General features: G+C 40.9%; 2 protein-coding genes across 4 annotated transcripts in view; both read right to left on the reverse strand.

Annotated features, from left to right (window-relative positions):
• The window catches only part of LOC146508644 (mannosyl-oligosaccharide 1,2-alpha-mannosidase IA), a 203,492-nt gene extending 197,516 nt beyond the window's left edge, over positions 1–5,976 (reverse strand). The window contains exon 1 of the mRNA XM_085178375.1: positions 4,208–5,976. Coding sequence (XP_085034501.1) covers positions 4,208–4,753 — 546 coding nt within the window. The 5' untranslated portion in view covers positions 4,754–5,976. The remainder of the gene's footprint in view (positions 1–4,207) is intronic.
• A 9,055-nt stretch (positions 5,977–15,031) lies between these two features.
• The window catches only part of slc9a1a (solute carrier family 9 member A1a), a 29,928-nt gene continuing 21,735 nt past the window's right edge, over positions 15,032–23,224 (reverse strand). For 2 of the 3 annotated variants that reach the window (XM_085177526.1, XM_085177525.1), the window contains 4 exons: positions 22,907–23,008; positions 20,809–20,890; positions 20,466–20,522; positions 15,032–19,966 (listed from right to left, as the gene is read on the reverse strand). In XM_085177526.1, the coding sequence (XP_085033652.1) occupies positions 19,677–19,966; positions 20,466–20,522; positions 20,809–20,890; positions 22,907–23,008 (531 nt within the window). In that variant the 3' untranslated portion in view covers positions 15,032–19,676. The remainder of the gene's footprint in view (positions 19,967–20,465; positions 20,523–20,808; positions 20,891–22,906; positions 23,009–23,224) is intronic. The other variant, XM_085177527.1, reaches the window with a different exon arrangement.

Below are 23,224 nucleotides of genomic sequence, written 5' to 3' on the forward strand. Positions count from 1 at the left end.
ATTCTAATTTAGCACAAACTCAAGTTTCAGATCATAGATGAAAGGGTCGATTACTTCTTGTGTGGCGGAGGAGGCCGGAATCGGTGCTCAGCAACACCGACGGGTTTATAATATCTGCCTCAGCCGCCACTGACTTGCACAATATATCAATATCCAGCGGGCCGAGCGGCTCTCTCCCCACATAAACAGACTAAAGACAACGATGGGCTCACATTCCAAACTCCAGGCGCTGACATTTGCACAGCATCCGCAGAGGAGAAGAAAAGCACAAATGTTCCAGCTCTGTGGGAACACTAGCAGAGTGTAAGCCTTTTCTTAAGACTTTGTTCGTCTTCCGTTTCTTTCTTCTCTCTCAGCAGGCAGCCATTTTCCTGGCTCAGACTGGAGGTTGTTTGGCACACCTGATTCAGAGCAGAAGACAGCAGGGGAATGAGGGGCGGAGGGAGGTCACAGCGCTCAGAGCCAGCCAGGAGGCGCCAGCTTAACGGCAGCGTTTTATTCAGACAGTCACCCAGCTCACTGGTCATTACGGCTATAAGGGGATTTCAGGTCCAGCTACAAGCTCACCTATTTGTGAGGCTTTGTGTTGGTTTTGTGTGAGTGTGCTCATGTTTGTGTCATACAGCGGTTCAGATTTTGGTTTCCCCCCCACAATTATACTCTTAAAGAAGACTGAAACTTACACTTTACTTTAAAGTACCACTGTGTTGTCTGAAGGACAAATAAAACCATTAATGTATCTAAAAATATGGCAGGAGATTTCAGTTTTGCAGCTGATGCCGTTTCAGTTCACTTTTACATGATATCATTCGGTTTCTCTTTTTTGAAACTAGTACCTTGGGAATTTTTAATGTCTTCTGGTAAATTCTGCTAGAAATAAAGCAGTTTTCCCTGCAGCTGTTTACTCATCTGGAAGCTGAAGTAAGCAGATGAGGTCTGTGATGCTGCCGTTTGTTTGTTCACCTCGCTGACAGAGTAACTGAAGGTGGTTTACATAACTAAACCGTCTTATCGCTGCTCTGTACTTTTTGCTGTCGTTTTACTCACTTTGTACTTTAAAAACTGTCTCACTTTTTTTTTTTTTTTTGTCCAAATACACAAAAAAGGGGGCTTTCCACTTCTCTAGCATACTGCTCATTATTGTGAATTGCACGCAGGCATGCACACACAGCCAGCTGACCAATAAACAGACTTGTCTCACAACAGAACAGATGTACCTCATTTGATTGTTGTGATGCAGGTGGGCTCGGGCCTGGATGAATAAGCACAGTGACAACAAAACTGAAACTGTCAAACTTCTGATTTGTCCCCAAGCACTTGACAAACTAGTGTGCACACACACATACACACACACAGCAGCCCTGAAGAGTTTTATTGCTCCACTAGAGGAGGCTCTGCCACAAGAGGCTGCAGTGGCTCCGTCCTTTCACTGCAGTACTCAAAGCTGTCAACTCCATCTCCTCCATTCACACACATCCTATGTTAGAGGCCACATCACATTCTGCTTTACACAAGCAAAGAGCTTCATTTTCCTGTACCAGCACATCTCTGCTAAACATTCAGGTGACAGAGAAGAGAGCACATCACAGGCTTCACAGACACCACCTCTTAATGCAAACTTTGCTTCTTCTTCTTTTCTTTTCTTTTTTTTTTTAAAAATGTATGTGATGTCATGGAGACAATCACACGATGCAGAGGCTTCAGTCTGGATGTGTCTCAGAGCTCCCATCACTTTCTGACATCTCCTTTGCTCTGCAGTTGTGTTTGTTTGGCTGTGCTCTGGATCTGGATTACTGCACTCCAAGTTCTCACCTTACTGAATGCAAAGGACATCAGCAACAAAATGTGCATGCAGAAAAGGAAACCCTTCCTGTTACTCCAGGCACGCATTTTTGTGGTGCGATCTCTGCTATCCGACTTCTTATGCCAGAGCCAATGAGGCACAAGTATAGGCATGCAGGCGACTCAGTGAGCCATAACGTCACAGAATTACAAATAGGAGGCTGTATGAAAATAACCCTTATCTTTATCCTGCTCAAGACTTTTGGTGGAGAGCGAACTTGTCCCAGAGTTTGTTTCTGAAACACTTATAGCACTTTGGCAGTTTATCCTGAGGGCCTGATCCAGGGTTGGGCTGCCTTTAAACATTTGTAATGTGTGATCAGGCAGCCATTGTCCCTCGATTCACCCTCTCTTTGCCAGTGGACGCATACACACAGTGGAAGAAGGTGGGGAGTCTGCTTTCTAGTTGTTGGCATTTAAGAAAAACGATGCCCATTCACAGTTTGGGCATTGAGGCACTCAGTGGGCTGGACCAGAGCCTTTTTGTTAGCTTTGGGAGGGGGATACCCTCTCTCTGCATTCCATTACAGTGAAAAAAGGGAGTGCTTTTGCAGGGATGTAGACCACATTGTGAGTTTAGACGACTGGCAGCAAACAAAAAGCAAACATGTATTCTGAATGACAGATCCAGCTTCACAGAAATACAAAAAAAGAGAGAGCGAGAGAGAGAGAGAGAGAAAGCATCAAAACGTGTCAGTTTTATTGTTACAGTTGCTTTTTGATTTTGCATCTGTGAACCTGGACACAAGTTCACAATGTGTCAGCCTGTGTTGGCAGGGTGTATGTGAGCCTCCAGGGGAAAAAAAAAACAACCAAAAACTAAGCAAGAGCAAACAAAACAAAAAAAGAAGCTGTTTGCAGCACTGCCAGCAGGCTTGAGATGATGGAAACTGCAGCAACAACAACAGCAAATAGCAAAAACATAAATTTGGCCAAGCACGCAGACCTGAAAGCATACAATGCAAGTGAGCACGGCTGACGTCTACTCTTCAGCACTTTGATAAACGTCTCGGTTTATCGGAAACAAGATGAATATTCCACAACAATAAGTGGGCGTGGAAGGCGTGGTGGAAAATAACTTTTCCTCCGACGATTCCGACCCCGTGGCATGAATTTTGCAGAGCTCAGCTGAACGCACCAGACAAGCAAAGTCACACCGACATTCACTTGAGAGAGCATCAAAAAGGAGGAGCTATGAGTCAGTGAGAGCTCAATGCATGAGGGCAAATCACCCTCCGTTCTCTGACGCCTCAGTCATTATGGAGCACATCACCTCTGGGTATGAAAGGCATGTGAGCAGCGTGAGAGGGTGACACCGAGCTGGAAGCGAGAGTGACAACAGGACTTATGAGTGTCACATACCGAGGCTGAAACCCATCTGTAACACTCTGGCCAGCAATTACTCCCAACACACCCCACCTTCCCACTCCTACTACTCTTTCTCCTCATCACCAGCCTCACTTGCCTTGAGTGGGTACAGATGTGTGAATCCTCAGACGCTCCCACTCTCGAGCCCTTATTGGACCCATAGGGCTCAACAAAGGCTGGCACACAGCTCGGAGAGCTCCTGGCCAAAGAGAAGCTGCACGCACTCCTATCATTTGCAGGCGATTGTGTGAGGCAGATACAGAGGTGCCACAGCTAATTCAAGGACTGTCGCATGGGCAAATGAAATAATTGTTTAATATATTTAAAAAAAAAAATGCTATGTTCCCCTGCTATTCTAGTTCTGTGCACACACGGGAGACCATTAAGTCCATCATTAGTCCGGAAACCGCTTTCTGTCTTTATTAATAGAACTCCAGCAGGAATTAAACTACGATAGTCAAAGGCGTTGGGTAAATTTAGACAAATAATACGACTGAAAAGGGCTTTATTTTGGCTGTTGGACAGCAGCTCAGTAAACAACAGCCACACTGCTTCTATAGAGATTGCCTGTATTGCGAGCCAAATTCAGGCAAGTCAGATTAAACATTGTAAATATAATTACTTCTTTCAAGAGTGAACGCCTGGTTTTTCCACGTAAAAGCAGACTGCCATGTTTCTGCTGTGTTAGTCTGTTGTGTTTTGAAAGCATGAAAAAGCTCCCATTCAAAAGCAATATTAAAACCAGATAAAGCCACATAAACACAAAAGTATTGCTTGCAGCCTGTTCGGTCTATCTGATAGATTAGGCGTTATCTTGGATTATATCTGCCCTCGATTTCCCCCCTAAATGTATTGCTTTGTTTTTTTCCGTTAGGTTTACTTCTCATATCTCAACACAGCCTATGTTGTACTTGTGCCTATCACGTGCCAGTCATCCACGTCTTGCAGGAACATTGAACTTGATGTTCCGGCAGCAAAGTCACAGTGGCTTCCTTACCTCTTTGACTTTCTCCCGGCGCTCGTTGGTCTGCGGGTCGGCCGGTCTGCCGCTGTCTCTTCCCAGCGGGGGTTTGAACAAGCACCTTCTGAACTTCTTGTAACTAAAAGTATCCGAGTTGGCACCGTGGTTAGAGGATGTCACTTTCTCTGACGCGGACTCTGTCTTAGACCTGGAGAGGTTCAGATCCTCCTGCGCTTTGCCCCCGGCGAGCCGGACCTCGGTCGCCTCGTAAGAGACTGGGGGTTTGCGGCTCTGACTTTTCAGCTTGATGCCAGCCTCTCCTTTAGCCGAGGTCATGCCCTGGTCTTTGGGTCTTTTTAAGTGCTCCCTGACATCGTTCTCTGAGCCGGAGCCAACGGTGACTGGCTGGATCTCTGTCTTGGACAGAAAAATGCGTTTTAGTCGGACAGAGTCGGGCAAAAAGAAGAGGGCCCCAAAACACAGTGTTACCAAACCCGAGAGAAAGAGCAGAAACATGAATTTCTGGGACAGGCGCAGACCCATGCCCGATGCCGAGACACCGGGCAACTTTCGGAAAACCATTGAAAGTTTTCTTGAGACGTTGCCTTACAGCCGAGACAGTGTTTTGACAGTTTCCACTCCACTGAGCAGCTTCCCTGCTGCCCCGAGGCTTGCGTAAAAACTCAAAATGCGGGACTCCAAACACACACCCCGTGACACTTGCAGAGTGGCATAAAGAGCTTGCCAGAGCAGTCTTTATCTCGCTATCGATTTGATCTGCATAAAGCGAAGGTTAGGCCTGCCCACATTCACAATTCAGCCTACCAGTCATTTGGCAACACGAATCTGAAGATTTTCATCTATATAACGCAACCCGCCGGCATCAACACACTGCAGGATGCGATGTCTAAAAAAATTAAAAGCATAAACAGCACAGGGCTTCCGGGATGATGAACAAATGGAACAGGCGTTCACTGAAACACTAAGCTATATTCAGTGGAAACAGCGCACGCCATGTGAACATATAAATGCACTTTTAAAGGAGATGATTGTGTGTCAGACCCCTGAACAAAGTTGCGACTCGATGCATTTTTCCACGCCGTGCAAATCATCAATAACACGCTGCCCTACGGTGCACAGCCTCGAGCGAACGGCACAGCATCGTTCCCTCGTCCCCGCTCACACCGACCCACGTTGCCGCATCACAAGCTCCTTAAAACACGTTTCAGAATCACGAGCCGATGTCGTTAGCGTCTGTGCTGGTGCAGCTGGTGCACGGGAACGCGTGTGTATTCCTGCCGCTCGTCTGTCAGATGCGCTCCTCCGTGCTCCCGTTTTCCCCTCTTCTTCTTCCCCCCTCTCACTGGCGTCAACACGCCGGGCGAAACAAATCGCCGGATGACATGAAAGAAGGCGGGTTTTGTCCCGTGCGAAGTTATCCTAGCCCCCCCACGATCCAAAATCCGGAGAATAAACAAATCCACCGTCCAGTCCTCCGGTTCCCAACAAAGACAGACACCCCCGCCGCGTCGTCTCTCCAATACCCGGCCAACGTCCGCCCGCCGAGCCTGTGCCTAGCTCTCGCTCTCCCTCGCTTGTGGTGCGCACTTGTGTCGCCGTGCCGTGGACGTCCACGCTTGCGTAAAAAAAGCGAGAGGAGAGAGCTGGAAATGTAACATATAGTGCAGGCAGGAGGAGGAAGAGGAGGAGGGGGAAACGGTCCGCTGCTCGACAATCCAGTGGGCTGGTCGGATTTCTTGATGGAAATTCACAACAGCTTATCAAAACACAGTTAAGCCGTTTGGACAAAGGGAGAGGGGTCTGTGTGGCCCTGTACGTTAGGAAAGCATCCACACACACATCCACACCAACACACACACGCCCACGAGGAAATCCTTGAAAAGCTGAAGAGGATGGATATATCTGCAGAAGATATCAACAGCAATTAAGAAGGACACACACACACACAAAACAAGAGAGAGTCAGTGATTACTCAGTGGGCTCTGTGCATGTTGGAAGATAAGATTATTATTTTTTTGTTCAATTTTGTTTTCATTGTCCATGAATGAAACCTGAAACCCTCCACCTGATGAGTTATTTTACTCAACACGTTCCTCAGAATTTATCCTTTATCCACAGGAGGATTTGTTATTGAGTCTTAATTAGGGTCCCAAGTTCATTTGTTTTGACAGCACTTACCCCGGATTTGAAAAGATTTGTTTCAATTGATCACATATTTTTTCTATCCAGAGTTTTAAAAAATAATAATAAAATCATGTTAGCTGGTTGCAAAAGATGATTTTAATGAATTTCTGGAGTCCAGCTCTTTGATAGCAGGACTTGACACATCTTCTTTGATGTTTTGAACCCTTTATTTGAGCCCAGTCCAAACGGATTCATTATCTACTGGATGGATAACAGTCAACTATCCATTCGGATGTATTATTTTCTTCAGGATAAGTTATCTGTTCCCTATAAATAACTTTTTTTTACGTCTATAACTAGCTCATATTTTTTGTGAAATCTTGCAAAACATGTCACAGCCGTGGTCACGGCCTTTGTTTGCCAGAATAAAAGAGCATTGGTGTAGTAACTAGTTTAAACTATAGTGCAGCAGTGCAGCGTCAGCAGGACAGGTCATCAAAACAGCTGTATGTATTCTCAAAACACCTATACGGATTTTCACGATTGCCTTCTTTTAGTTGGTTAATTTCGCTCTCCAACTTGAAATCTATACCATTTGATGATTGATGACTATCATATATTGTCAGATATTCATATCTGACCACACGGGGCCTATAGATTGCAATACATTTTGTCTATTCCCCATGCTGGTTTTGTTTAGTTTTTTTCATTCCCTCTAATGTATCTGTGCTGCTGCAAAACCTGACCCTGATTCAGCTTTCTCTAAAGCATTTCTGTACTCTTGTCAGCTCATCCTGTTACTTAGAGATTGCAATTTATTACAAATAGCCTAATAATTTTGGTTAAATATGGAATTTTGTGTATTTGCACATAATAATTAAGATCAATGATTTCCAGCTTAGTGAACCAATCGTTTTCATAGCTTTTTTTCTGGAGCTTTCAGTGTGTACATCAACAGATCCATGCAGGAGAAGGCATCAGCGCAGTGTGTTTAAAAGCTCAAATAAAAGGCAGTGAGGAGGGTTTAACTTAGATGGATTCTTAGTTGAAGCGAGTTCAAATTTAACGCTTTGACTCAGGTGTGCTTTTGAACAAAGTTTAAAAAGCGTGCTTAAATTATGTTCACATAAGCAAATTAAAAGCTGAACTGTAAGCACAGAGTTTTCTCAGCTTTAAATAAGATAGATGGGCAAACGAGTCGACCATTACTGAAGAGCCTGCACAGCACTATTGGGCTAATGCCGCTGAAAGCAGAAATGAGAAAACAAAGGCCTGATCGGTTTCAGTATTGGTCTGAAAATCAATTAAGGACGCCACTTATGACCCACAAAAGGCCTCCAGGGAGGTTGTTTTCATTTTGCTGTCCAAAAGTCGCCTCTGGATATTCTTTAAATCAATGGATTTAATGGTGGCAGTAGGTGTCGCTGATATTCTTGGCATTGCGTGTGATATCTGATGACCTCTGGTGCACCACAGCTCTTCCTGTGGTTTTCCATCTGCTTCCTCCTCTGTTGTTAGATTAATAAGACTTGATATTTTCAATATTTCCTCCTAAAACTTTTCCCAGTTCATTATTAGAACCTCCCACAGACTCTTTTGTTGTCATTGTCAGATGCATATAGAGCGATGACCTCATTTCAAGGTCATCTGTAGTGCATTTGTCCCCATGTTTTCTCTTTTAAGCCATCTTTCACCAGAGCCTAATTGAGTCCGAATGCTAATCCTCTGTAATCTAAAGAACAGAAAAAAGAGAACTGTTGAATTATCCTTTTTAGTTTTTGATCCAGGACCATTTCCTCAGAGAGTAGGTAAATCTATGAAGCGTTTTGTGGCCTTCATCACTGACAAAAGGACAGTTTGTCGTCAAAGGCGGGGGCTTTATGATGGCTCAGCGTTTGTGCATAATGAGGCTTGAATCTTTTTATCACTCTTTGTTAGGCAATGGAATATCTGGAAATCTAACAACAGCTGTGCTGTAAAGTTACGATGCCCAGTATGTATTATCTATCATTTACTAGTTAAATTATATGTTTTAAGATAAAACGGTTAAAAGGTGGATATGCCGTAGGTAAAATCCCAAGGGAAGTGACTGTCTAGTAAAGAATGATCTTTGCTTTTTAGCACGAGCAAACTATCACCACGTTCAGGTTGAGTCCCAAAAAATAAACCGCCACCTTTTTAAAACAACTTAATAGACACATCAAGTCAGGGTTTCTCAGGAGGCCAGGTTATACATGAATCCAGTCATTGAGCTTGCATGAAGCCGCTCTGGCCAGTGACAGCCTAGTTTATCACTAGGATAGATGGGTGAGGCAATACAGTCCCGCTACTACCAACAGGCAAGGGTGAAAACTGAGCACAGGCATTTTTCAACAACAATAAATGGTTTATACAAGCAAATGGCTCCCACAAAGGCCATTTCTTGTATAGTTTGCATTCCCTCTCACCTCTGAAACCAACTGCTGTTGTCTGAATGGTGTTTTTTTTTATTTCCAGGTTGAAATGTGTTGGTTTTGTTTTTCTTTGGTGGCTTTTCACTGTTTCTTATGCAGCCCTTGGTGCCGCACAAACACTCCAACAGCATCCACATCAGCTCAGAGCTGAACACACTGATCCTTTATGTACAAATATTATTTAAAAGCCCGGTGAGGGAAATCTGGGGGTTGCACGTGATGTTGTTTGGATGTGGTTAATAGGAATGCCTCCCTTTGCTCGGCTTTGTTATCAGGCTGAATCACGGTTTATCAGTTGGGAAGCCTTTCCCCAAACAGAAGGCATTAGGGAGAAGACGCCGTGATTTCGTGCCCTCTTTTCAGCTCTAAATCGGCTTGGATAACGATGACAGAGATAGAAAGATGTACAGTAAGGAAGTATCTCACGCTCAAAGAAAAGGCTAGTTTAGTCACAGAGAATTGGGATTTTGGAAATAATCACACTGGTTTTGTTACAACGTATGCAGAAAATATGCAGAACCAGCTGGCTGTCTTTAAAGTGTTCCTGCATTCAACCATTCAGTTCTGTCCTAGCCCACCCCTGATGTTTTATTCATCAAACAAGATGCCAATGAAAAAGTCCATCTCTGTTTTCCGCTCATTCCAATACACGAAACAGCAGGCAGAGATGTGTTAGCCCGTGCCAGTGTGTCTGGATTAATAATGTCACCATGTCCGCCTGCTATTTGTTTCTCTGTGCGCTGCTGCAAAGCATTCACTGACACTGGGAATCGTGGCCTGGCAGGATCCTTGACGTTAAGCCACGAATATCAGAAATCAATTTTGGGGATGGAGTGCCGACCCCTGTGCGTGATGTTAGACTTATACAAGGCCTGAGGAAGCAAAGTGTAGATATGAACCCTGCTGTAAACTTTTCAGAATCATGGGTAAGCAGAAAAGATGCAACTCTGGCACCTCAGTAGCAAAAACTCTGGATCATCTCATTACAGACAGAGTTTCTGGAACTGCAGCAGTAGAAGAAGTACTCTAACCATCATTCCCTTAAGTACTAGCTGGACCACAGTCAATCACAGTAATATAAGCAAATTAGAACATAATGTTATTCATGAATTTTCAATTTTACTGAAAAGTAGTTACAAAAAATCTTTTTAACGAAAATGCCAAATTACAGTTGTTTACTACTTAAAATTAATTGAATGGTTGAATGTTACGCTCGGTTAATTCCAGACTTCTCAGAAAAGTCCAGTGTTTGAGTATAAAAACACGAATTCAGCTTATTATTAATAAAACAACATCATTTTTAGTTTTAAATAAAAGATTTCTAAAATTTGCATGTTTTCTTGCTTGCATTTAAATTTGGTCAGCAATGTATAAGTAAGATTTGAATTTAGTTTGCTGAAGCGGGTCTAATTTTAACTACATAAGAGAGCTTCTTTATCTGAATCTGCAAATAAATGCTGTGGATGAAAATTATTATATATTATATATATGATGGGAAATCCCATATTAAGCACAATTTCAATACAGAGCTAAATAAAAAAAAACAAAACCCAAATCTAATTATGTTCCATCAGCGCTGCATGCACTTTTGCTCACTGTGTGTACAACAGCTATCATGCCGCATCTCATGCCCGTCATAAACTGAGCACAACTCAGTACAACAAATAGAATCAGTGGAACAATAAGCTCAGCGTTATTGCCTTGCTGCAGTTATATTTGTCTGTTCCTTTTATAGAGAAAACAAACAGCAAACTGCTGTGTGCATGCGGCCCTCGAGTGACCCTTCTCCGCCACACTCATAATCAAAACATTTCTTGTTGTGTAACAAAATATTTTCAAAGCGCAGCAGCCCAAAAACCAGAACATTCGCTTGCGAGGCTCACATCGGTGCGAGGGTTCAGGGTTTTTACTGCCTAAACACAACAATTAGCCATACATTAGATGTGGTATATGGGCCATGTAAATGAGAGGGAAAGCAATAGAAAACACACCATTAAGCTGATGGAATGGGGCCACACAAAGCCTGACTCCCTCCCCAACACGCCAATTAAACATGTCAGCGTGCTTTCAGCATACAAACCATTCCAGCAGGGAAAGTGAAAAAAGTCGATCAGTGAAGGCGTCGCTTGAGAGGAACTTTAGTAATTTGACGTGCATATTGCGCCATCTGCTGGTAGGTTCGCATAAAGCATGCAGACTGCACGCTCACGTTTAGCAGAGAGACTACCCTCTCCCTGTCAGTCATAAAAACGCTCAGGTGTGTCCCGTTTGAATGCGCATTTTGTTTGTTTAAAAACAAACCAAATCATTCCATGTAAAGAGCATCCACTCCGAGCATTAAAGAGCAATCAGGGGAAAATAAACAGAAGAGCCCTCATGCAAACAAGACCAATTTGACTGGCTCCTCGATGACGGGAACCCAGTTGACAGGCGAATTAGACACAGTGATTTAACTAGAAATAAATAAACACTTGGACAAATCCATCTGAAAAGCTTTCAGGCTTATTTCACACTCCACATGTAAATGTTGCAGCAGCGGGGCGGGCTGTTACATATCTGGTATTTGGCAGTTAAGTGTGTGTTTAATCCACTGCTAAAATGACCTGGGAAGTCAGAGCCACAAACAGCGGGTACTTCATTTTGCATTCAGCTTCACTTGAACTATTTTTATTTATCATTTTTACTGAAAAGTTGCATTTGATGTGAAAGCTGGCAGGCAGAAGATGAGTTAAGATGAGGAAAATGAAATCGTCGTGCTGTCACGCTCAAAAATGAAAAAAACACTCGGACGTAAACAAAACCATATGTGTCCTATCTTTATATTGGTTTATTGGTGCAACACCTTATTGAGACATGTGTAAATATACATGGAAATACAGTATGTAAGTCAAAATAAGGGACTGTACTGTTCTCTCGAGCTTGAAAGTGAATATTTGGCATAAATACCTTCATCACAGCCTGAACTCTCTTGGACAGATTGCAATAAGATGTCAGTCTTTTAGTAGTCTTTGGTTCTCAAGGTTTCCTGAAGGACATTCAAAGCTCTTCTTTGGATGTTGGCTGCTTTTTGTTGCATTCTCTGTAAATATGATGACACACTGTTTAAGTAATGTTGAGGTTCAGGCTCCGGGGAGGCCAATCCATGACTGATTCCAGTATTCCATTATGGGTTTTTTTATCCCGGGATGCACTGGTAATGTGTTTGGGATCACTGCCATGCTGAAAAATGAAGCTGCTGACAATCAGACACTTTTCAGATGGTGTTAGATGAAGGATGAAAATCTGATGGTATTTTTCTCTGATCACAATTCCCCCAATTTTAACATTTCAGATCCCCAACACCAAATTCATTGCTCCAGTACTTGGATACATTTTCCCCCTTAAGAACATGGCTTTCAGTTGCTTTTCATCTGCTGTAGATAAGTTATAGACATGCCACTTGTTCTTTTGACCTCCACTTGTCCAGTTTACTCAAATTTTTATCACCAAGCCGAGAAATCCTAAACTTTCAGCTAATAGCTCTTTTGGAATCAGTGCAACAATGCAATTTTATGCCTGTCAAAATGTGTTAACTTTGTCCTTTTTCATAAATTCACCAAAGGAAATGGGAAAAAAATAAGTATTTTTGTGACAAAACTGATTATTTTTAAGTTGTGTGGTTTGTGTATCTGGATCAAGGTTCCTTTCATATGCTTGAATAATTTATAATTCAATGTTAAATGGTGTGATTCAAACAAAAAAAAAAAGGTCAGATACACGTCAGGTTTTACTGGTTATGGTGAAATGGTTTTGCTGGAGTAGTTTAGATCGAGAGGGGGTTAAATTAAGTCTGATGCCCTGGCCTTAAATTGTTCACCATTTGGAAACCATACATACTCACCGGTGAAGGTTTAGTTCAGCTGAGCACAAGCAGCTGGAAACGTCTAGTCTAAGTTTGCCCAGTAACAATTGCAACTGGCTCCATTAGCATGGATGTTTAAGCATTTGCCAACCTGGCTCTAAAGCTGGAACTGGAGACACATTTTTTAAAAGACTTGTATGAAAGTTTTCTCTTACATCCAAGTGATCAGTTTGTTTTTACGCCTTTTACCTACCTCAAGGTCCAGACAATTCACTGTTACTGCCATTTGCTCCACACACATCATACTTCGGTTTCTTTTACGTCACCGATTCTTTGGACAGAAGAGCTTAACTCTTGTTTGTTTGTAATATCGGTGATCTGGGAATTCAAGCTTATCTTATTGTTGACTGACCATTAATTCCTCTGGATGAGTTTCAGCTAAATGCCGGCAAATTTAAATACAAAGAGGATTTTTAAGCCAACAAAAGTTCCAGTAATTGGAGTCTCAAATCAGACTCTTCAGATGTAAAATTAACTTGGCAACCAAGCGTCTCTGCTGAAAATTGATAGAATGCGACAAATGCCATCAATTTTAATGGGTGGTTATGATAAACAGAGCATGTCCATTCTGCAAGTATTAGAGAGTAAATGTGTTTGTCAGGCCAAGCTAGTTAAGAAGCACACGAGTCATTGTGATTTTCCATTTAACAGATATAAAGACGGAATAAACAAACTATCGCTACAGCGTCTGCAGCTTTCTCTCTGGATCTCCCATTCTCTACAAGCAAGCTGCAGCACTGCCAACCCGAGTAATACCCTTACGTTTTAACAAGGCAGACAGTTCATTCCGAGTTTATTAGACTCAGCATCCAATTATAAAATGTCTCCAAGATATATAAATCCAACTCATCCCCTTTAATATTTTACTTTTGGGACAGTGTTTGGTCTGACTGCTGTCTGACTTTATTTTAATTATAAGATGAAGCGCACGCCCCTTCTGGCTAAAAAAGGTTATTGCACGTTCAAACTAGTGTAATGATCCAGCAAGGGAGTTATGTTGATCCCTTTCTCACAATTGCTTCAGTAGCCGTTGTATTTTTGTGGCAGTTTTACTCGATTGGAATAACTTCAGCTTATGACTTATCCACTACATTTTAAAAGGACTTTAATCCACTGCACTCATCTGTCGTTGCTGATTGAAATTTGCAGGTTAAGACTTTACAAACCAGATGAATAAGAAGATGCATTTATGAAATCAAGACTTCAACAGATTCTGTTTGTGCATCAGCTCCTCAATAATTATAGTCCAATATAACAGGCAGAAATTCAGAAATAAACACTGTATTAGTATTTAAATATATTCGTCCTTATTTTTTGTATCGCAGCAGTGCAGAGCAATGATGTAATAATTCTTTTGCTCAGAAAGCAAACAAACATCGGTAGATGACAGCGAATCCACTTTCATGTCTTCTAGTTCAGAAAGCTAAACTTTAAGTAAAGATCAAACAGGCAGAACTTTCTGAGTCACTTATATTTGGTATTGGTTCATGTCAGAGGTCAGAGGAGAATGGCTGGACTGCTTTGAACTCAAAAAACCGCACGTGGCAACCAAGGTGTGCAGAAAAGCATCTTTGAATACACAAGACAGCAGCAGCAGACACACCAAGTGTCATTCCTGTTAGGTAACAACAGAAATTTGAAGCAACAATTCATATGGTTTCATCAGAAAAACGTTGCCTGATCTAACAAGTCTCAGTGTGTTCTGTGACATTGGGACGGTAGGGTCAGAATGTGGCATAAATGACACGATGCAGGGATCCAACCTACCTTGTACCAACAGTTCAGGCTGGTGTTGGTGATACAAAAACCAGAGTAATGCTGCTGATCATGTTCATCCCTTTATCACCACAGTGTACCCATCTTCTCCACCCAGCAGCAGTGTCAAAGATGCAATCTTCTCAAACTGGTTCCTTGGATTTTAAAATGAGTTCACTGTATCTAACTACCCTTCAGAGTCACCAGATCTCAATAGAGCACCTTTGGGATGGGGCGAAACAGCAGATTCACATCACGGATGTGCAACCGACAAATCTGCAGCAACTGTGTGACAGTATCACGTCAGCATGGCCCCTGTCCTGGTCGCTTGTCCTTGGGCAAGACACTTCACCTACCACCTACTGGTGTTGGCCAGAGGGGCCGATGGCGTGATATGGCAGCCTCGCTTTTGTCAGTCTGCCCCAGGGCAGCTGTGGCTACAACCGTAGCTTGCCTCCACCAGTGTGTGAATGTGAGAGTGAATGAATAGTGGCATTGTAAAGCGCTTTGGGTGCCTTGAAAAGCGCTATATAAATCCAATCCATTATTATACAGGAGGGGAGGAAACAAAACAACTCTTTAAATGATGAGTCAGACTCAGGGGAGTCATAAAGTAAACCTTTAATCTCAGATATACTTTCAGATGTGGTTTTATTACCAGTTGTTAGTTTTACAGGTCATTACAATGGAATGCTGAAAGCTATAGATTATTCAACAGGAAAGTGCACACATGACATCCTTAAGATTCAGATTTGTACATCATATAATAAAATCTGCTATTCTATATTTTTCTATATTATCATTCATATGTATATAAAATTAAAAATAACCTTTAATCAATGCAAAAATTCCATTTGAAAACCTCAAAATAAACAAATGAATTAAAAGGGAACTATAATCCACCGTTTCCAGCTTCTCTGCTTCACGACTAAGAACATCAAACCCATGCCTAATAATAAGGCCCTTCAAAAAGTACATTCCTTTATCCTGTGACGTTTCGGCTGACAATCGCACACAGCGTGTACAATCCATCACTATCATTATTGCTCCGTCTGTAACGTTTGTGTTAAAAGATAAAGGTACCGCTTGACTAAAGTGCTCAGCATTAAATAGTGACACACGACAGAGCCTAGTAAACACGAATGAAGATGAAAACAGTCTTTGGATGGCGATGTAATGCCACTGGATGTCATTACAGTGCTGACAGGAACATGTGTGTCATTCTCAGATTACGGCCTTTAATAATCATTAGCCTCATACTGCCCAGCTGGTGAAATGTTAGGAGTACTTCGACGGCCAGTGTTTTAGCATGTCTTAGCCCATGTAGTCATAACCAAATTAGTGCTTACATTTATTGTGCTGCCCCTTCTTGTCAAATCTTCATTAATATCCATTAAGACCCAACATATATGTTGAATGGGAGGAATCTCCACTATATTAGTGCATTTCAAAAGTCTATCAGATGCAGATGCAGATGCAGATGCTGACGTGACCTTTGGAGTGACTGAGCTGAAGATTTCACAGAGATTTTAGATATTGTAGTCAATGAACAGAAAACAATAGCTGCCTGGAGATCAAGGAAAACACAAAACTATTCAGGGGAAAAAAGCATGCAAAAGTTACTTTAGGTTAATTTGGTTGATTGTTGGTTTGTTGGTTGGAACACCGAGTGAGTGATAAAGCTTTACTTATACTTTGAAGCAAGTCAGTCCATTCCTACTCTGTAAAGCTTGAACTCCACCTTTCAAAGCACAGATGACAAATGCTTCTAAACTCCTGGTAAATGTAAACATAAGATGGAGAAAACCCACAGTAAAGCCTTCTGAAAAGCACATGGAGTGACGCAGTGAACAACATCAGATACAATACTTACAATAAAAACTTTCACACTGGAATAAGCTCATAAAAACAACGCTTTAAAAGAAATGAAAGAACAAATAAAGCACACGGTGTGTTTCAGTGAACACAGAAATATGACAAGAAAACAAAAAGATGAAATCAACACCGGCGAGCCAACGCCGTTGATTCTGTAAATTCAACACCACAACTTAAATCTAGAAGGACACTCGGATAGCACATCCTCTGCAAAGAACAAAGATGGATTACACAACAACGATCCCGATCCTCACCAAACTTTTACAAACACTTATATTTTGCACACACTCCACCTCTTTGCATGAAGTGTGATGAAGTTTCACTTTGTAGTTTCTGCATAAACTTGCTGACAAGAACAAATGGCACCAATCCCAAACATCCGGCTCTGCTCTTGCACCGATTTACCGATGATCGATTTATCAGTGTAGAAAAACATTCAGTGAGCAAGAAGCAAAAATGTGAAGAATGTATGAAGAAAACAGGCAGTTTAACTTTAAAAGGCTTTTGTTTTTTTGTTTGTGCAACAAGCAAAACAAAGGCAAGAGTGATCATTACATGACGTTTTATAATATATATATGGTTACAATAAAATAGGTTCTTCTATAGGCTGTATGGCTTCTGTTTAAAGTTTTCTGCACCAAACATTACCCTCCATGGAGTGTGATAACGTTTGCCCAAAATATGCATTTGGTATGAAAAATAAAGGTTTCTCTCTGTTTTCTTTGTTTTCTTCTTTTTTTGGAGAAATTCAACTCTTTGGAATAACATAACAATACAATATAATAAATAACGATGTGGCGTCTTGTTATAGGAACTGCTTTAATCTAAATGTGCCTCCTTTGGCTTCCCTCTGCTTGATCACATGCACAGGTATTGTGAGCGTGTTGTAATTGGACAGAATTTGAACACTGGTACCTGCTTTGCATCTAAACAGTTAAACATACTAATAAGTAGGCGTCCTTTTAGAAATGTATTACTTGTTGCAACTTTCCTAAAATCTAATAGTCAGACTGCAAAGCAGTAAAGGGTTAAGAGCAAAGTGCCTTTAAGTTGCTAAAACATAGATCACCTGGGACGATGATAAAGAGATGTAGAGAAACGGCTCTCAAGATTTCAGCAATTTCAGTTCAACACCAATTTAGACGGCCATAAAAGCTGCGTGTAAATGTTACAGCCTTTAAGGGAACTTTAAAGAGAGGAGGTTGGGGGGTTGTTCTGCAAGTCATTTCAGTTCCAGGTTCTGGTACAATTCTTTGGTCTTTGACCACATCCTTGTTGACATTTTCACCACATATCTCCTGATAGTCTAACAGACATGCTGACATTTCAGAGCAAAGGGAAATTCAATTTAGTCAGGAAACAGGGAAGTGAGATGTTTAAAGGTCTGTGAGCTGTAACTAAATTTTAGACAACCAAACTCAACTGCAATGGTGTAGCTATGCTGAGATTTACTCCCTTTCAAGTGCATTAAGATGAGTGCATGTGATCCTACAACCCCTGCTACAGTAACCACGTCTAAAATTTGCAGAAGATCAGAGGAGGAGCTAAAGACAGTCAGGCGCTTCTATTCTTTCCTCGGGTGTAACGTGAGGTTTGTGGTTTAAGAACCTTGAAAAGGGTTCAGTTGTTAATTACACCAAGAAAACAACCTAGAATAATGATACACTCACTTAGTTAATTCACTTTTTTCCAATGCCAAATTCGTCACTCGATTCAAGCGATGTGATTTTAAACCCGTGAGTTGTTCTTTCACCCGCGTCTAATAAGTGGCATCGGCCACTGTCCTTTTATTGAATTTAACCAGACAAGCAGGAATCAGCAATTTATCGCATCAGTAACTTAAATAACTAATGTTATATATTCCAAATCACTGAGTAGCTCTGTAAAAAGATGTGGATGCATTTTACAAACACACTGTTCAACCATAAAGAATATCAAAGAAACACTAGACTCAGTTTTCATGCCTGCAGGTAATGTTTCAGTCTTGCTTAGATGTGCAAAAAAAACTCTAGTTAAGCGGAAAGACTGTCTTAATGCCAGGGGTAGATTTTAACTTTGCCTTTAGCAATGATGTGGATAAGCCATAATTTATGAATGGTATTCATTAATATAGCATTTATGTTTAGTCTGAATTTGTTACAGAGCTGCATAGAGTTTGATTTGTTTTTGCCATGACATGCCTGCAGTCTTAGCTTTTTAAAGAAGGTTAGGAGCCATGGACTGATTTCTGCACAAACTAACCCTCAATTCTCAAGTCTTGTTATACCCTCAACAATAATGCGAGGCAAAAATGCTTCTCAATGAGGCCAGTTACAAAAAAAAAAAAAAAAAGGTTAAAAGGTCTTTAAAATACATATGGAGGTCTAAAATATGAAGAGTGTGAAAGCTGATGGGCAGTATATTAATAACATCTACTTTGACAACTCTACTGATGCTTGAGTGAGTTTTAAAGGGTCTTATTAACTAAAAATAAAACATACATATAAGGATATGACAATATGTGATTTAACTTGGGTGGAGAATTAATATGTATACTGGCAGATCAAAACATCTGTACTGCTTTACGGCCTAAGAAATTTGTTTGTAGGTGTTGTAGACCCCATAAAGTCGCTCAACAGACAGGAAAACAACTGTGGTTTACACAGTGACTAAAAAACATCCAGCTTTCAACCCATAACCTACAAACAGATGTTTGCGTCCCTGAAATTAAAATATGTCATAAAAAACAGATACGATTTTTAAAAATGCACCAAGTGAAAAGGTTTGACATCAAATAAGGCCTAGAAATTTCTAAAAAGCTACAATCTAAACGATTGGATGCCCAGGAACTTTAAGTGACAGAATGACAGCGAGAAACTCGAGTGCAATAAAAGTCAAAACTAGGCTGAAGTTGTTTTTGTGGCTTACCCAGCAAGTGAGAACGTGGTTTTTGAAGACAGAAGCTGTAAAAACATAACCAAACATAAAACTAACAACCACGCTATCATCAAGACGAAAAAAAAAAAAACAGTCTGACGCTAAAGTAAAAACAAGATAGTCTGAAACTGGAACAGTCCAAACCTTTGGTAATGCATAGTTCTTTCCTGAATGTCTCAGACTTTCATCAAAACCCTCCACCATCTCCAGCTGTCGCTCTACCACTGCTACCTAATAAAATAAAGAGCAATGAGAATCACAAACTAATGACTCTTCCCCCTGCCGTTCTCAGGAACTCTCCTTTTGCTTTTTGTTTCCCGTTTATACAGCATTTGCAGTTTTGGCTTGTTGGTTTTTGAACCAAAGAGATAATTTAGAGCAGAGCGGTGAAGCAGCCCTCTTCCCTCTAACTAGTAAAAGGAGGGCTGCAGCCTGACCGTTCTATAACTGGCCTGTCGTCTCAGGGGAGGAAGGCCCCATCCTCATCTTCGTCTGCACTGGGACCAGGGTCACTCAGACACCTCATTAATTTCTGCGGATCTTTTGCTTCATCCTCTTCACTCGGCTTTTTAGCTTCCCGTGGCCTCGACGGGGGCTTCATCATCAGGCCCTGCTCCTCCTCCTCCTGCTGGTTAGCCTGTCCGAACTCATCCAACAGATTAACTGAGTCTGGAGACTGAGGAGAGGCCAGGTCTACCTGGATCATGGGCACCTTGTTCGATGCAGGCTTAATGTTGTAGGATTGCGGGTCTATAAGCAGGACACAGGTAGAATATGAGGGATTTCAACTTATTTCACCAGCCTTTAAAAGGGATATAATATCACACAATCATTCCTTCAGCATGCATGAACAAGTACCAGTGGATGTACAAGTCGATGAACAAATATTAAGGGCAACAGAATCACTGCACAAAACTACACAACAACAGGCTTTAGGATCGTTCCCATTGTTTCTAGTGTAACAAAAAATAGGGTAAAGTTAGTCATGATCAATTAAAGGTGCAGCACATGCCAACTTTTAGTTAAAGTGAAGAACACAAACTGAAGCTCCTCACATGTAACATGCTCAACTCCAATATGCTTGGCTACAATAAATCACCTGCACGTGGCTTTTATCAGTTTAGTAATGAGTCACATCATTAGTAATGATTACTGAGTGCTTACAAGCAGGGTAACTGACACATGCGTGTTAGAATTGCTCATGTGATAGCACGGCTTACGATTAATCTTCTCTACGCTCACAACATACCTGAATACATTTTGTTTCCTTTTTGCACCTGATCAGGTTTGAAATCAGTATGTTTGCCTAAAATAAAACCACAGATTGTTTTACATGCTGGCCGGCACATGCAAACACATTTCCATTAGTGGGAAAATATCTGTTGCAGCTGGGAACGGTAATAGTGTTTCTATGGGCTTTATTGCTCTGCAAATGGTATCGTGTGACCCTAACGAAATACAATCTCTGAATCTTCTGTGTCCCATTATAGACATTTTCTTACATTATTAGGAGGTACCTGAAAGTAAGATGGTTGAGACTACTGAGTGTTTTCATTTGGCTGGAGCTAAGAATGATTCAGACATGCATTTACCTGAGGCCAGTCTGGCTCTGCACATGGTCGGGGAATCAGGGGGAGGGGCAGGGACCGTCAGGTAGGTATTCATCTCCTTTAACTAGGAAAAAAAACAGAGATATTGTTGGTGTGGGATGGTTCAGCCTTCTCCATGTAATCAAGCAAAACGTATAATACAGTATTGTACAAGTGTCAAAAACTGGCCATAGAAAAGGGGTGCAACACTTATTGAAACATGGAAACATGCATGAAAATATAGTTTATAAAGACAAAAATAGAGTTTGTACAATTCTAACAAGCCTAAAAGTGAATATTTGCTATGACCACCTTTCTTCTTTAGCACTGACTGAAGCCTCTTAAGAAAGCTTTCTTGTAATTTCTTTAATACGTTTTCACTTCTCATCGTTTCTTGTAGGACATTCAAAGCTCTTCTTCGCATGTTGGCTGGATTCCTTGGTTGTTATCTTTAAAGGTGATCCCACACTGCTTTACTAATATTAATATTTGGGCTGTGGGATGGCCAATCCATCACTGACAGTGTGCCACTGTGTATTTTTCTCTCCAGGAATGCTTTTACTGCAATGGTAGTGAGTTTGGAATCATTGTCATTCTTAAAAATGAAGCTCTTGCTAATCAGAGGCCTTGTATATGATATTGCATGCTGGATCAAAATCTGATGGTACTTTTCATTCATAATTCCATCAATTTTGCCCAACACAACCGCCTGAAACTTAGCCCCAAACCATGACAAAGCCTCCATTGTGCTTTACAGACTGCTACTCCATACATACCGACAACGATTTGATCCAAAAATTTTCTAATATAAATTCATCACTCCAGAACACCTGTTGCCAATGACGTTCAGCCCAGTTGTGTAATTTGTCCTACCTCAGCCTTTTCTCCCTACTATCTTTCCTTTGGCTCTTGACAGCCCCTCTTTCCTCTGAGACCATTTCTGATGAAGCTTTAGCAAACAGTAGATAGATTAACTGAAGGGCCAGATGCACCTCTTAGGTTCTTTCTCAGGTCTTTGCTGAATTCTTTCCTATTTATTAAGGACATGACTTTCAGATATTGATTCACCCCGTCTGTCAAATTGTATTACATTTTCCATTTGTCACAGATTCAACTAAATAAAAAAGGAAAAAATTATGCGTTTTTGTGACAGGCTGCTGGTGCCTTTAATGCATAAAAATACAATTTAAAACTGGTTATTTGCTAAGTTTGGTATGTGCAGACACAACCCTGGTTCATCCCTCGAGTTAGGTGCTTTTTTATGCTTCATCCCTCAGTGTTAAGCAGCTTACGACACACAAATAACAAAACAAAGAAAAACAACACTGCTCTGAAAATAGTGAGGTAAAACAAAATGGGTGGAAAAGCAAACAATCTTCAAAGACAAACTTTGTAAGACCTTTAGAAAGGCTGAAGAACTATTGTTCAAGATCACTTTGGGGGGAAAAAAAACTACAATAAAGCCTGAGTCCTTGTACGCAAAACAAAGAAATGTGGGTGACTTGAGACTTTTGCAGAGTTCTATATCTAAACATTCAAAATCAGTAATGTACAAAACTCAGATGGCAAGAAATCCAGTCTCTGTCTCATGTAATTGGTTGGAAAATACAGCAACCAAACTGAACCAGCTCAGAGATAAAGACATCATTAATCAATGTTATACAGAAACTTTATTAAAATTATGTGTCGCTTCATTAAACTCTGCAGACATCATCTTGAGCCTACAGTAACTTCTAGCACATTCAATTTAGCCTAAACAGAAGTCTATTTTTATTATCTAATTACAGGCTGGCTAAAATGAAAATAATCACAGAGCCACTCAACTGTGAGAATCAAACAGCTCCTATTTGTGACAGGAAAATTAATTTAAGAGAATGAGGGTGGACTCTAATTAAAACTCAAATCATAGTTTTAGTTGAATCATTATACTGTTGGCTACCCAGTAAAAAAAAAAAAAAAAAAGGTAGAAAAACTGCTCCTTTGTTTCTATGAAATATACTTTGAGTCACAGAAGGACGTTTTCTTCAATACAGATTTATTTATTCTGTTCTGTTCTGTTATTCATGTTCGAAAAAATTCGACTTCAAAAACGGAAACATACCTTCTTCTCTATCTGAAACATCTTTTGCTTCTTTAGGAATAAATCGCTGAGTCCATCCTCGTAAGGATCGGCCACCAGTGTGTGTCTGTTATACGAGCGCAGCTGAGAAAGACAGACACATGAACACACATTAAAGAGATTGCAGTCCTGCAAACATCACTGCACATTTAGGCAGGTTATGATCAGAACTAATAAAATTCTTTACCAAACTAAATAAATTAATTTTGTGTCCTTTAACAAAAACAAAATGTGCAGAACTAATTATTTTAACTCCAAGTCTATCTCAAAAATCAATAAATATGTTATAAACTAATGGGA

The sequence above is a fragment of the Neolamprologus multifasciatus genome, chromosome 11 (assembly GCF_963576455.1).
Source record: "Neolamprologus multifasciatus chromosome 11, fNeoMul1.2, whole genome shotgun sequence".
Lineage (NCBI taxonomy): Eukaryota > Metazoa > Chordata > Actinopteri > Cichliformes > Cichlidae > Neolamprologus > Neolamprologus multifasciatus.